The 12,285-nt window shown below is 39.3% G+C and overlaps 1 protein-coding gene across 6 annotated transcripts in view; it reads left to right on the top strand.

Moving 5' to 3' along the window:
- WDR19 (WD repeat domain 19) overlaps positions 1 to 12,285 on the top strand; it is a 67,635-nt gene that overhangs the window by 46,032 nt on the left and 9,318 nt on the right. For all 6 annotated transcript variants that reach the window (XM_019741926.3, XM_074322432.2, XM_074322424.2 and 3 more), the window contains 7 exons: positions 223 to 347; positions 2,404 to 2,516; positions 3,973 to 4,041; positions 4,558 to 4,635; positions 5,960 to 6,056; positions 7,584 to 7,708; positions 11,326 to 11,407. In XM_019741926.3, coding sequence (XP_019597485.2) covers positions 223 to 347; positions 2,404 to 2,516; positions 3,973 to 4,041; positions 4,558 to 4,635; positions 5,960 to 6,056; positions 7,584 to 7,708; positions 11,326 to 11,407 — 689 coding nt within the window. The remainder of the gene's footprint in view (positions 1 to 222; positions 348 to 2,403; positions 2,517 to 3,972; positions 4,042 to 4,557; positions 4,636 to 5,959; positions 6,057 to 7,583; positions 7,709 to 11,325; positions 11,408 to 12,285) is intronic.

Genomic DNA, 12,285 nt, shown 5'->3' with positions numbered 1-12,285 from the left:
GGAATATTTATTTTCTATTTTTTAAATTAGGTCTGAGTGTTTAAATTCAAAGGCTGTTGTCAGCGTATGAGACTGTTTTTTAAATATAAGCATATAATATAGAACTGCATTTTACAGAAAACATTTTTATTGTTAAATGTTTTCTCATGGTTGAAAAAGATTTTGTTTTGTAAATGACAAACTTATTATACTTGTCAAGCTAATTTAAGTACTTTGTTTTAGGTTTTTTCTACAGTTAGGGGACTATGGGTCTGCCATCCAGTTTCTTGTTATGTCCAAATGTAATAATGAAGCTTTCACACTGGCTCAGCAACACAACAAAATGGAAATCTATGCAGACATTATTGGTAAATATCACTGTTTTCCATAATTTCCCTTAAACATTTTTATCATAGAAACACTTCATCTCTTATGATCTAATGATCAGATTGGAATACCCACAAGCACACGCACCATTTATACATAGACACACACACACACACACACACACACACACACACATTATCTGTATGTTACTGGTTAGATTTGAAGAGCCCTACTATCACCTTAAAGGTGAGCTGGAATTATAAGACCATTTTCAAAAACTAAGGTTTTTTGGGTGACTTCCAAGAGAGGCCAGATTTCTCAGGTCCTGCTATTGATCAACCAGTGATGAGGCAAGTTTCCAAAATGAAGGTGATAGAAAATGCAGGCTGAGTTTTGAAAAAGTAAATGTTTTCATACATTTTAAAAATTGAGTTACAAATTAAGAATATGTGATTACTAAGAAGAGTGATAGACAAAAGATGTGGTTTTTAAAGATTTTGATAATCCAGAAGAGAATTTTATATTCTGAGAACACTTGCTTCTAAGTTTTCTTCCCATGTTTGTAATTATTCTTAGAAACTACTGAAATAATTTTTAGAGTTTCATCTTATGGGCCATACTTAACATGTGGTGGTGTTTTGTTTTTAAAAATTAAAAATATAATGTAAAATACACGTAACAGAAATTTACCATTTTAACCATTTTTCAGTGTACAGTTCTGTGGCATTAATTACATTTACACTGTTGTGCAACCATCACCACTATGCATCCCCAGAACTTTTTCATCTTCCTAAACTGAAACTCTGCATCCATTAAAAAGTAACTCCCCATTCCCCTCTTCCCCCAGCCCCTGGTAAGCACTGCTCTATTTTCTGTCTCTATACATTTGGCTATTCATGTTACCTCATATAAGTGAATCATAAAATATTTGTCTTTTCTTGTTATTTATTTATTTTTAATTCACAAAATGACCATAAGAGTTGATTATAAGACTCATGAGAATATTTTTGTCTTCAAGGGAAGAAACAGGTAAAAGCATCTTCTAATATCTTAAGAAGTCATTCAAATGAAGGAAGTCATTCAATCTTTATTGGAGCAAATAAAGAGCTATTGAAAAAAGGAAGTACAGATAAAAGCAACATTAGAATTATTACTGTTTAACTTGACAGATGACATTTCTGTTGTAACATTACAAATCACCATTGTAGTAAAGCATTTAAGTTTTTCAAATTTCATAAGGATGTGGTTTATCCCATATAATACACATATGCATGTGCCCATGCGCACACACATGCACACACACACACTCACACACACACCCTCCCACCCTCTCCCACCCGAACCTCCCAAAACAACATATACACTTTTCTACCCTTCTCTTATAAAGTCCATATCTGCCTTTGGCTAGATGCATGGGGCTGTTGTTACACTTCAGTAATCTCCTGGGTCTCCATGGGTTAATGGGTTACATGGGTTAATGTAAACAGTGAATTGGAGCTCCAGCAGCTTTGGGGTCCTTCTTCCTCTGTCCTTAATATATTTAAGCCTCAAACCAAAAGAAAAACAGTAATTGTCTTTAAATAGCATCTGTTGTCCACTTGAATATTATCTTCCTTACTTTCTAACAAATACATATAGACTATTGTGTAAACCAGGCATTGTTGAGAAAGGGAGATAGATTACATTTGTATTATCGTTAACTTTGTTTTTGATTGTTCTGAAACTTGAGGCAAATCATAGTTGAGATCATGGTCATAGTTGTTCCTGTTCTTTTAGGAAATGAGGTTGAGACTCTCAAAGAATGATAAATGTTGCTAGGGTAATGTCAAACCAAAACCTAGATTCTCAGAGTCTCATAATTTCCTCTACTGATTCCTTTTTTGAGTGAAAAGATGAAACAAAGTTGATATGTGGGATAATTATGATTAATATGTTTTTTTTAATGAAAACAGACACTGATAATAACATTGATACTTGCTGTTAAAAGTTTTTAGTCACCTATTTTTAGATCATCTGTTTTTAGATCTTAGTTTTAGGTTTGCAATAAAAGGTAAGCAAGTTTTCTCAGATATTTTACTCCGTGAACATCTTTTGTAGGTTCTGAAGACACTACTAATGAAGATTATCAAAGCATTGCCTTATATTTTGAAGGAGAGAAACAGCATTTTCAAGCTGGAAAATTCTTCTTGTTGTGTGGCCAGTATTCACGAGTTAGTATTTGCCAAGAAAACACAGATTGGACTCCACAGGAATGATTACAGAAAATAGTTTAAAAATATATTATGCTCCCAGGCACCTAGATTTGAATTCTCAGAGTTGACTTTAAAATCTTCTTCTGTCTTCCACACCCAATCACGTTCTTCCTTCATTATATCTCTCACATCTATTACTCTAGCTACCACCAACTTAATCCAAACCCGGGTCACCTCACTTTAGATTATTGCAATCGTTTCCTGTTTTCCTTGTTTTTAGTGTCTTTCCCTATAATGCGTACTTCATTTTTTCCCCCAAATGGTACTTACTTTCACTGTTAAAGAGCCCATAAAGCAGGGGTTACAGGGTTTAAGCAAGGGACATTAACAAATGAAGTTGTGGGGCTTGTGTGTGACAGGATAGGGACTACTGGATGGCACCTGTTTTGTCTGAAGGGAACAGCTGCTCCTCAACCTCCAGAAAACTTGCCATTTAGAAGTTGGAGCTCAATAATGCCAGATCATAATGATTTTTCACAAGGAACCGAAATCTGGGTCTCCCAGTTTTAGATTGTGGACACAGATATTTGTATAATACCTCGCTGGCCTAGGAAACGTGTCTGTGTGCGCATTGCCTTGAGGCCACCAATTTGCTGTTTATTCTCTCTTAGACATTAAGTCCAAACTCCTCCACAATTTTGCCAGCCAGCCTGAGCTGCCCTTCCGGCATCCAGCTTTTTCCCTTGAAGAGGCCTACACTCCCGCTGGTCTTTCCCATCCTTGTTCTCCATCTCCAGTCTTCTCTGCCATTCTCCTCACTTACCACAGACCTGTTCATCTACAAGTCCTTTCTCCTTTGTGAGATCTGTGGGATCATCCCAGTGTTTAATCAGCTCTTCTTCAGAACACCTGTAACCAACTGGCTATGTGCCCATTTGTCTCTTAAGCTTTTATAACCTTAAATTTCTTCCTATCTGTGGTGGTATGATGTTCAGGAGTTCCACAGTTATGATTTAAAATAATTGGTTCCTTATATTATCATCACATCACACAGATGTGATGAATTAGATTGTATATAATACAAAAAGAGGGGCCATATCACATCCTTCCTAGTATTCTCCATAGCATCTATCACAGTCTCATATACATAGTAGCAGGTTGTCAGGACATATTTGTTGAATGAGTAAATGCATGAAAATAATTAAATGTTCCTACTGAAAGAGGGCACATTTTCTGTTTTCATTTCATCAGAAATCAGAACTAGATTCTTCAGAGGGTTAGCTGGATCTTTCCATTTTGTAAACTACACTCGGCCTCTTAAGTATATATTTTAAGACTCAGCACTGTGCAAACCCCTGTTTGAGATGAAGATACTTTCGCAAACTATAATTACTTTGTGTGTGTGAAAGCTTTGTTTTTCTCAATGTGAAAGCAGTCTGAAGATTATTTAATTACTATGCAATTCTCATTTCAGGCTCTTAAACACTTCCTGAAATGTTCAAGCTCAGAAGACAATGTAGCAATAGAAATGGCAATTGAAACTGTAAGTAAACTCTGTAATGAAACGTTTCAGAATACCAATATTTTTAAAAAAACTTTTAAAGAAATTTCCAAACATATTTAAAACTACACCAAACAAACTCTCGTGTACCCATCATTTAGCTTCAACAGCTATCAACACATGGCCAGTCTTGTTTTAGCCATAACTCCCCAGCCTCTTTCAAAGCAAATCACAGATGTTGTTCTCTAGGTGACATAGTCACTTACCTTAAGAAAGTTGTTATTAAAACATGTATGGAGTATATTCTCTCTGTGTGTAAAAAAAGTACAGTATTTTGATATAGCAACTTAAAAAAGTTACATTTTCTAAGGATGGATTTTTATTAATGGTGACTCCAAATGAATGAGAAAGACCCTGCACTTATGTTGCAGGCACTTGACTATAGGTATTTTTACAGATTTTTAAATTCCATTTCCTTAGCAGATTATTTGTCCTCCCCATCTCTCCCCTTCTTAGGTTTAAGATTTGAATTTACTGTTTCTTTTTCTTCCTGAACAGGTTGGTCAGGCCAAAGATGAACTACTGACCAGTCAACTGATAGACCATCTTATGGGAGAGACTGATGGAATGCCTAAGGTACTAACCATGTTTTTGTCACTTGGATTTTTATTTAAGTATCCTAATTATTATTTTACTTTATTCTGCCCTGTTTTTACCTGTTGTAGCTTTTGCATCAGACTTACAAAATTTGTCAGAATTTGACCTAAGGATGTAGTCTTAGGCCATTTAGATAGACCCTGCATTTTAGAGGATACTGCGTACATCCTTTCTTTGAAATGAGCATTTGCCACCTGTGAAATAGCCACATCCCTCTAGATAACAATCCTTACCACCCACAATTTTCCGCAAATGTTAGTTTTATTTAGTCTAGGAACTATGAAAAATAATTATTAGAACTAAGAATTAGCACTAATTCCTAAAAGTTAGTGTACTTTGTTCATATTTCAAAAATTATGGGAATAAAAATCATATTTAGCATAAAACTCACTAGATATAGAAAGTAGAACTAAGTCACTAAGAACTTATTTTCAGAATATGTGACTCCACTGGAATTCATGCAGAAAGCAGTCTTTTCTGAGTCCTGGTGGGGACACTCAAACGCCTTTGAGTCTGCCCCCAGATCGTTTTCTTCCCTTTTGCTTTGGTGTTCAAGGGGATCTATTTGTGAAGGAACTCAAATCACAGGTATGGAGAGAAGGCACTAGAATGTCACAGCTGGAAAGGATGGTAACAGTCCTGATCCCAAATCCATTTCCTCTTCCTTACAGATAAAGACCCTGAGACTCAGGGAGGCTAAGTTAACCTGCTAAAGGGTACAGGCCCTGAAACTGTCCCAAACCACCTCCCCTGACGTCCACTTATTGTAATAATCAGGAAACGGCACCAAGTATGTGAAATTGTGTGGAGTTAAAGACAATAGGAGTAGAAAATGGTCAAAGGCCAAAGAAAATTTTATAGGCCAGAGAAATTTACATAGGGGTAAAAATTTTTGAGATTTTTGCTAAGTTGGGACATTGTATAAGAATACATTTCATTTTCAGAGACAGGGAATAAAGTTAGGAACACAGACTTTGAAGCCAGATCTGTGGTTCAAATCCTGGCTCTGGAGAGGGTCCTGTGTGCTTCAGTTTCTCATCAGTGAAATTAGTATGTAATCGTGTCTTCCTCTCAGGGACGGTATGAGGATTTAAATGGGTTCTAGTTCTCCAGTACTTAGATAACTACCTGGCATATATTAAACTCTAAATAAATATTCGATAAATATTCATTGAGTTTTTAAAAACAATATCGACCCTGTTACTGGAAAGCAAATGTGATTCTAACCGAAATGCAAAATTTTAGGTGTATCTCCCCTTAGCTAATGAAGAAAGTGATGTTTGTCTAATGGTTTGTATGTCAGGATGCCAAATACCTGTTCCGCTTGTACATGGCCCTGAAAAAATACCAAGAAGCCTCCCGGACTGCCATTATAATTGCAAGAGAAGAGCAATCTGCAGGTAGGTCCCTAATATTCATGTTTTTATTCCCAAACAAGTAGTAGAACCAAGCTCCCAAACCCTTCTCCACCCAGGGAAGAGTAGCTCGTTTCTAATCTATGCTTGCTTTGAATCCAGAGGATTGGGGAGGGGGGACCGTTTCTAGGTTCCAGAGAAGTAAAATAATTCCCAGCACTGGGGGATATCCAGCTCCCGTCAGGCGCTATTTCCTCCACTCCTTCAGGTGCCACAGTTACGATCTGGACCACGCCTTCTCTACAATGACTTCTCTAACCTCTCCAGCCCACAGCCTCCTGCACTCTATTGCTTTCTGTCCATCCTATGTATTTGACCTTAACAGTATAAAAGATGTTAGAAGATGGGAGATGATGTGGTATTATTATTGAGCTAGTTATTTATAATACGCAGGGACTCTTTATAGAATCTCCCAAATGGTTGTGTCCACTTCTGAGCTCTGTAACGATTTATTGGGTAAGTCCAAGAATTGGTCTGGTATCTTCACTAATTTTTGCCAGCTGATTTTTTAGGTGTTCATAAATATGGAACACATTTTTGGAAAATATGGAATAAATAATTATTCAGCTTACATTTAACACCTACTGTCTCTCAGGTACATGTTGGGAGTTCAGGACTCAGGGAACTGTGCCACAGTTGTGCCCTCAAAGATTCATGATTTGACAGGAGAGACAGAAAGTAAATTCAGAGTTGTTATACAGGGTGATGGTGCCAGAACAGAAACATTAAAAGGGCACCAGGAAAGGAGACCTACCTCATCCTGAGGGTTGGGGGGTGTGGAAAGTTGGGGGATGGAAATAAGAGAAGGCAACAAAAGCTTCAGCTGAGTTTTGAAAGATGAGACAGCAGGCAATGAGGGAGAAAGAGGAGTGGGGAGAGTAACAGCATGTGAGAACACACACGGAGGAGTGAGGGTTGCTGCAGCATTGACCGTGACTGAACAGGAGGGGTGGGCAGAGATAAGGTTGGAAAGGTAGGCAGAGGCAGATCCTGAAGGGCTTAAGTCCTATGTTCAGGAATTTGCACTTGAAGGTGGTGAGGGTTTTATGCAGAGGTGTGACCTTGAAGTTTTGGGCATAAGGTGAGGCTTGAGGCTTTTACAAGAACACTGACAGCAGAATGGAGGCAGATGATGTTCAGAAGGAACACTGATTAGTGCACTGCTGCAGAGAGAGGACAGGAAGCATTGACAGGGGCCTGGGAAGAGAGGCTGAATTTTGGAGACTTAGAAGGTAGACTCAGAACTTGATGACTGATTGGACTTTGGGGCCAGGTGGGTGCCCTGAGGAAGGGTGAGATGTCTAGGATGACACCACCATTTTCCTGAGGGACCAGCTGGATTTTAGTTCCGTCAGTCACAATAGGAAAAACTACCAAGTTACTTTGTGTAAGAAATTATTAAGATATTGCTAATAACATGATTAACAAAAGCTGTCTGTAAAATGAGGGTCCATAGAAATTCCTCAGAATTCATCCTTTGCAATAATGTCGTTTTACCACCTTTTTTCAAAGGAAAGTATCGGAATGCTCATGACGTTCTTTTCAGCATGTATGCAGAACTGAAATCCCAGAAGATCAAAATTCCCTCTGAGATGGCCGCCAACCTCATGATTCTGCACAGTTATGTCTTAGTCAAGGTGAGGCCCTTTGAATGATTTGGGATATAACTTGCCAGGTGTGTGTATCACTGGTAGGGATTTCCTTTGGGCACCTTTCTATTTGTTAGAGCAATTTCCTCAATCTCTGCATTATTAAGTGAAAAAAGCAAGATAAAGAATAATTATACAGTATGCTTTTTGTGTACAAAAAAGGCAAAAAACAGGAATGAATATATATTCGTTACAGATAAAATTAGAAATATACTAAAGAAAACTAGCCAAAGTAGTTTTCTAAAGGAAACAAGGTGTAGTGCCGAGGAGGCAGGCTCCAAACCAGTCTGGGTGGAAGGGGTAGAAGGGGAGCAGCTTTCTCTGTGTATAGCCTTTCAGTGTTTGGATTTTGAAGCACATAAATGTATCACCTCATCAAAAAAAAAAATTTACTGAAAACATTTTTGTTTAACCAGAGCTTGCTAGTTTATTAATTCAAACAGGGTAGATTTTATACAATTTGACCAATAGTTAAACATTTTTTTATTGAGGTATGATTGCCATAAAATTATATTGATCTCAGGTGTACACCATAATGAGTCAATATTTGTATACACTGTGAAATGATCACCACACTAAGGCCAGTTACCATCCATCACCATACAAAGTTAATGTTTAGGATTTACTCTCTTGGCAACTTTCAAGTATGCTCTATAATTTCATTAACTATAGTTGCCGTGCTGTACATTATATCCTCATGACTTATAACTGGAAGTTTGTACTCTTGACTCCCTTCCCCCGTTTTGTCCACTCCCCAATCCCCCGCCCCACTGGCAACCACCATTCTGGTCTCTGCTTTTGGTTTTGTTTTGTTTTGCTTGTTCATTTGTTTTCTGTTTTAGATTCCACTTATAAGTGAAATCATATGGTACTATATTTGTCTTTCTGTGTCTGACTTATTTCACTTAGCTTAATTCCCCGTAGGTCCATTTGTGTTGTCACAGATGGCAAGCTGTCCTTTTTTATGGCTGAGTAGTATTCCATTATATGTACACACCACATCTTTATCCATTTATCTATTGATGGACGTGAGGTTGTTTCTATATCTTGGCTGTTGTAAATAATGTACGACGAACATGGAAGTGCATGTATCTTTTCAAATTAGTGTTTTTGTTTTCTTTGAATAAATATCCAGAAGTGGAATTGCTAGATCATATGGTACTTCTATTTTTAATTTTTCGAGGGAAGCTCCATACTGTTTTCTGTAATGGCTGCATCAATTTATATTCCCACCAATAGAGCATTCTAATATCTTATCTTTTTGATAATAGCCATTCTAACAGGTGTGAGGTGATATCTCATTGTGGTTTTGAGTTGCCTTTTCCTGATGATTAGTGATACTGAGTATCTTTTTCATGTGCCTGTTGGCCATCGGTATGTCCTCTTCAATTCCACCGTTTTTTAATACTATTTAGTTTTCGTCTGAATATAAAAATACATATTCACTGAGAGAACTTAGAGAATACAGGAAAGTATAATGAAAAACTAATTCGTCCTTTAAGTCTATCACCCTGATATGACAGTTAACACTGTGTTGTATGTATCCTCTATACTTCTATAACTACATGAGTGTACCTTTTTATTTTTTACTATAGTAGGATTATATTTATGTACAATTGTCTATTCTGTTTTTTAGTAATTTTAAATAAAAACAAAATAGAGCATGCAAACCTCAAATACCTGTATTTAGAGTCTACATAAATGTTACACGCAATATACACACATCCTTGTAAAGATACAGGTGGACTCCAACTTAACGTATTTTTCCAATTGTCACTTATGTTAAAGTATATGTCCCCATATTAATGCTAAGTTGGTTTTCAGGCCAGTCCATAAGAGCTTACTTAACTTTGAAGGTACCCAGCATAGAGTAGTCACGTAACGAATGATTTAGAGCCTCATTAGCATCTATAGCTGCAGTGTCCAGTAGAAGTTTCTGCAGTGATAGAAGAGTTTTGTGTCTGTGCTGCCCAAGGTGGCCGACACTAGCCTGGCTATGCAGCACTTGAAGTACAGCTAGTGTAACTGATGAACTATTTTTATACAATTTTAATTTTTAAATTTAAATAGCCACATGTGGCTGGTGGCTACCATAGTACACCACATAGATCTGTAACACTGATTATAAGGGAAAGTGTCGAATTGTAACCTGCAACCCCCCAGAGTACATTTCCCTTCAGAGCAGCAGGAGAATCTGTCTCTCGTACAGATAGGAATAGAAAGTGGGGAAGGTTTTTCTCTGCTTCAGACAGGAGTGGTGGTTCCAGTGTCCTTGGGGCACTTAATCCGCAAAATGGGAATCTTTAGAGGTAGAGGGGAGGATAGAAAAAAGTTAGTGGAAGATGAGAAGCAAAAAAATAGGGGTTCCTGTAAGAGACCCTCCAGGACCAGGTTTGCTACGACCGAAAGCCATAGGGGTGGTTCCTAGGCCTTTTTCTTTCCCTCGGGCCCCAGGAGCTCACCTGTTACTTGCATCAGACCAGACGTCCTCCTCCTCTCCCACTGAAGAGCACCCTGTGACTTTCCCCTCTGCTCTAACTCTTATGCAAGCACCAAACATTTTCAAGTTTTTTAACTGCTTGTGCTAACAAAAAGGAAACCTACAGACACTATTAAGTAAAATGCAAAAATGTCCCAGGGATCTTTGAGCCAAAGGACTGAAGAGTCATCCACATTTGAAGGGACATGGAGACTTAGCTTTGGTGGATGCTTCCTTTTCAGAGCTGGGACAGGGACTTGGGCTGAAGGACAGCATGGGACCGTTGGGTGTGGATGGCTGCGCTGGGCAATCTGAAGCCCTGAGAGTCAGGGGAGGGTGAGGGAGGACAAGCAGCCAGGGCTTCCTTTCCTTTTAGATTCAGGTAAGATTTATTATGTTGCAGTGCTCAGTAAATTATATAAATTATACCATCAGAGGTCAGTAAATTATACACCGTTTGCTCAGACCTGACGCCTGGGAGTCATTCTAGACTCGCCCTTCACACTCGTATCACAATCATCAGTTCTGACTCTGTCCGCTTCTCTCCGTCCCTCTGCCCACCTTTGTGGGCTACCTCCTCACCTGATGAGTGTGATGACAGCGAGGCCGGGCCTTGCTGACTGTCCAGCTTCATCTCATCCTAAGTGCCCCCTGAATCCCCTCCCATATGTACCTAACCTCAGGCCCCTCCAGCCAGCCTTGCCCTTCTGTCTTACCACAGGCAGTGCCCTCTTCCTTTAACAACTCATCTTCTCGTTCTGCCTGACTTACTCAGCTTTCAGGTCTCACGACAACCTGGTACAGTTGGTATTATTAGTCTCCCAATACTGGCCAGTGGCCAGTAAGAGATGGACCAGGGATTTGAACTCATGTGTAGTGGTCTAGGGAAAGTAAAAAGCAGAGCATAGATTAGGGATGAGACCAGTGAGGCCATGGGCCAGGCAGCAGCTGCTGGGAGGCGCAGTGAGGGAGACATCCCAGCGGCGTCAGCCACGTCGGTCTGCAGGGATCTCATGGTGACCCTGTTCAGGGGACAGTGAAGGCGTTTTTCTTTTGGAGAAATAAAGCATGAATTAGTGTTCATCAGAGTCTGAGAAGAGTAAAATATGTCCTTTATTTCCTTCAGATTCATGTTAAAAATGGAGATCACATGAAAGGGGCACGTATGCTTATACGCGTGGCCAACAACATTAGCAAATTTCCATCACGTAAGTACTGAGAAGAAGAGCCTGTTACCCACATTTCTGCCTTGGCACAGCATTGTGAAGTCTGAACTTCCCAACTCTGCCAGCCACTGTCTTCTGCGTATATTGATTCATGAATCCCACAACCACCCCATGAAGTGGTGTACAATGGGTCCCCAGGACCACCCCAGGTTTGCTAATTCACTAGGACTCACACAGTTCAACAGACAGTAGTGCTAAAGGCTAAGACTTATTACAGCAAAAGGATACAAAGAAAAATTGGCAAAGGGAAAAGGCACATGGGCCACAGTCGAGAGGAAAACAGGTGCAGTCTCCCGAGTCCCCTCCTAGTGGAGTGGCACAGGACACACTTAACTTTGCCAGGAGTGAGTTGTGTTGACACCACATGTAAAATGGTGTCTGCCGGGGGCGGTCATGAGACTCTTCCCAGGGTTTGTATTCGGGGCGGGTCATGTAGGTACCCCCTGCTTGGTATGTAGAACTTCCAGACTCCCAGAAAGCAGGTGTTCAGCATAAAGCACAGTTTGTACAATGAGTTTAGGCACAGTTATCAGTTCTGGAAATGGTGGGAACTCCTCCGAAATCCAAGTTCTCAGAGGCCAGCCAAGGACCAGCCTTTCACGCAGGTCTTCCTAAGGATAAGTCTCAAGACTGCACACACTATTATTATTTCCTCTATTTTACACATAAGCAAATTGGGCAAAAGAAGTGAAGTAACACTTGCCCACGATCAGTCACCTGATAAGCCTGACTGTGGTCTCAACCACTATCGGCCACTGTCTCTGAAAAGTCCCGTTATTCTAAAAGGCATGTCATTATAACATTCTTCTGTGAATACGTTTTGTCACATTCTATGACAGGGGTCAATAAACTTTTTCTGT

This window comes from Rhinolophus sinicus, chromosome 1 (assembly GCF_057876585.1).
Source record: "Rhinolophus sinicus isolate RSI-liver-muscle chromosome 1, RSI-T2T, whole genome shotgun sequence".
NCBI classification, from domain to species: Eukaryota; Metazoa; Chordata; class Mammalia; order Chiroptera; family Rhinolophidae; genus Rhinolophus; species Rhinolophus sinicus.
Note: the sequence above shows the minus strand (reverse complement) of the source record. Positions and strands in the feature narration are given on the sequence as shown.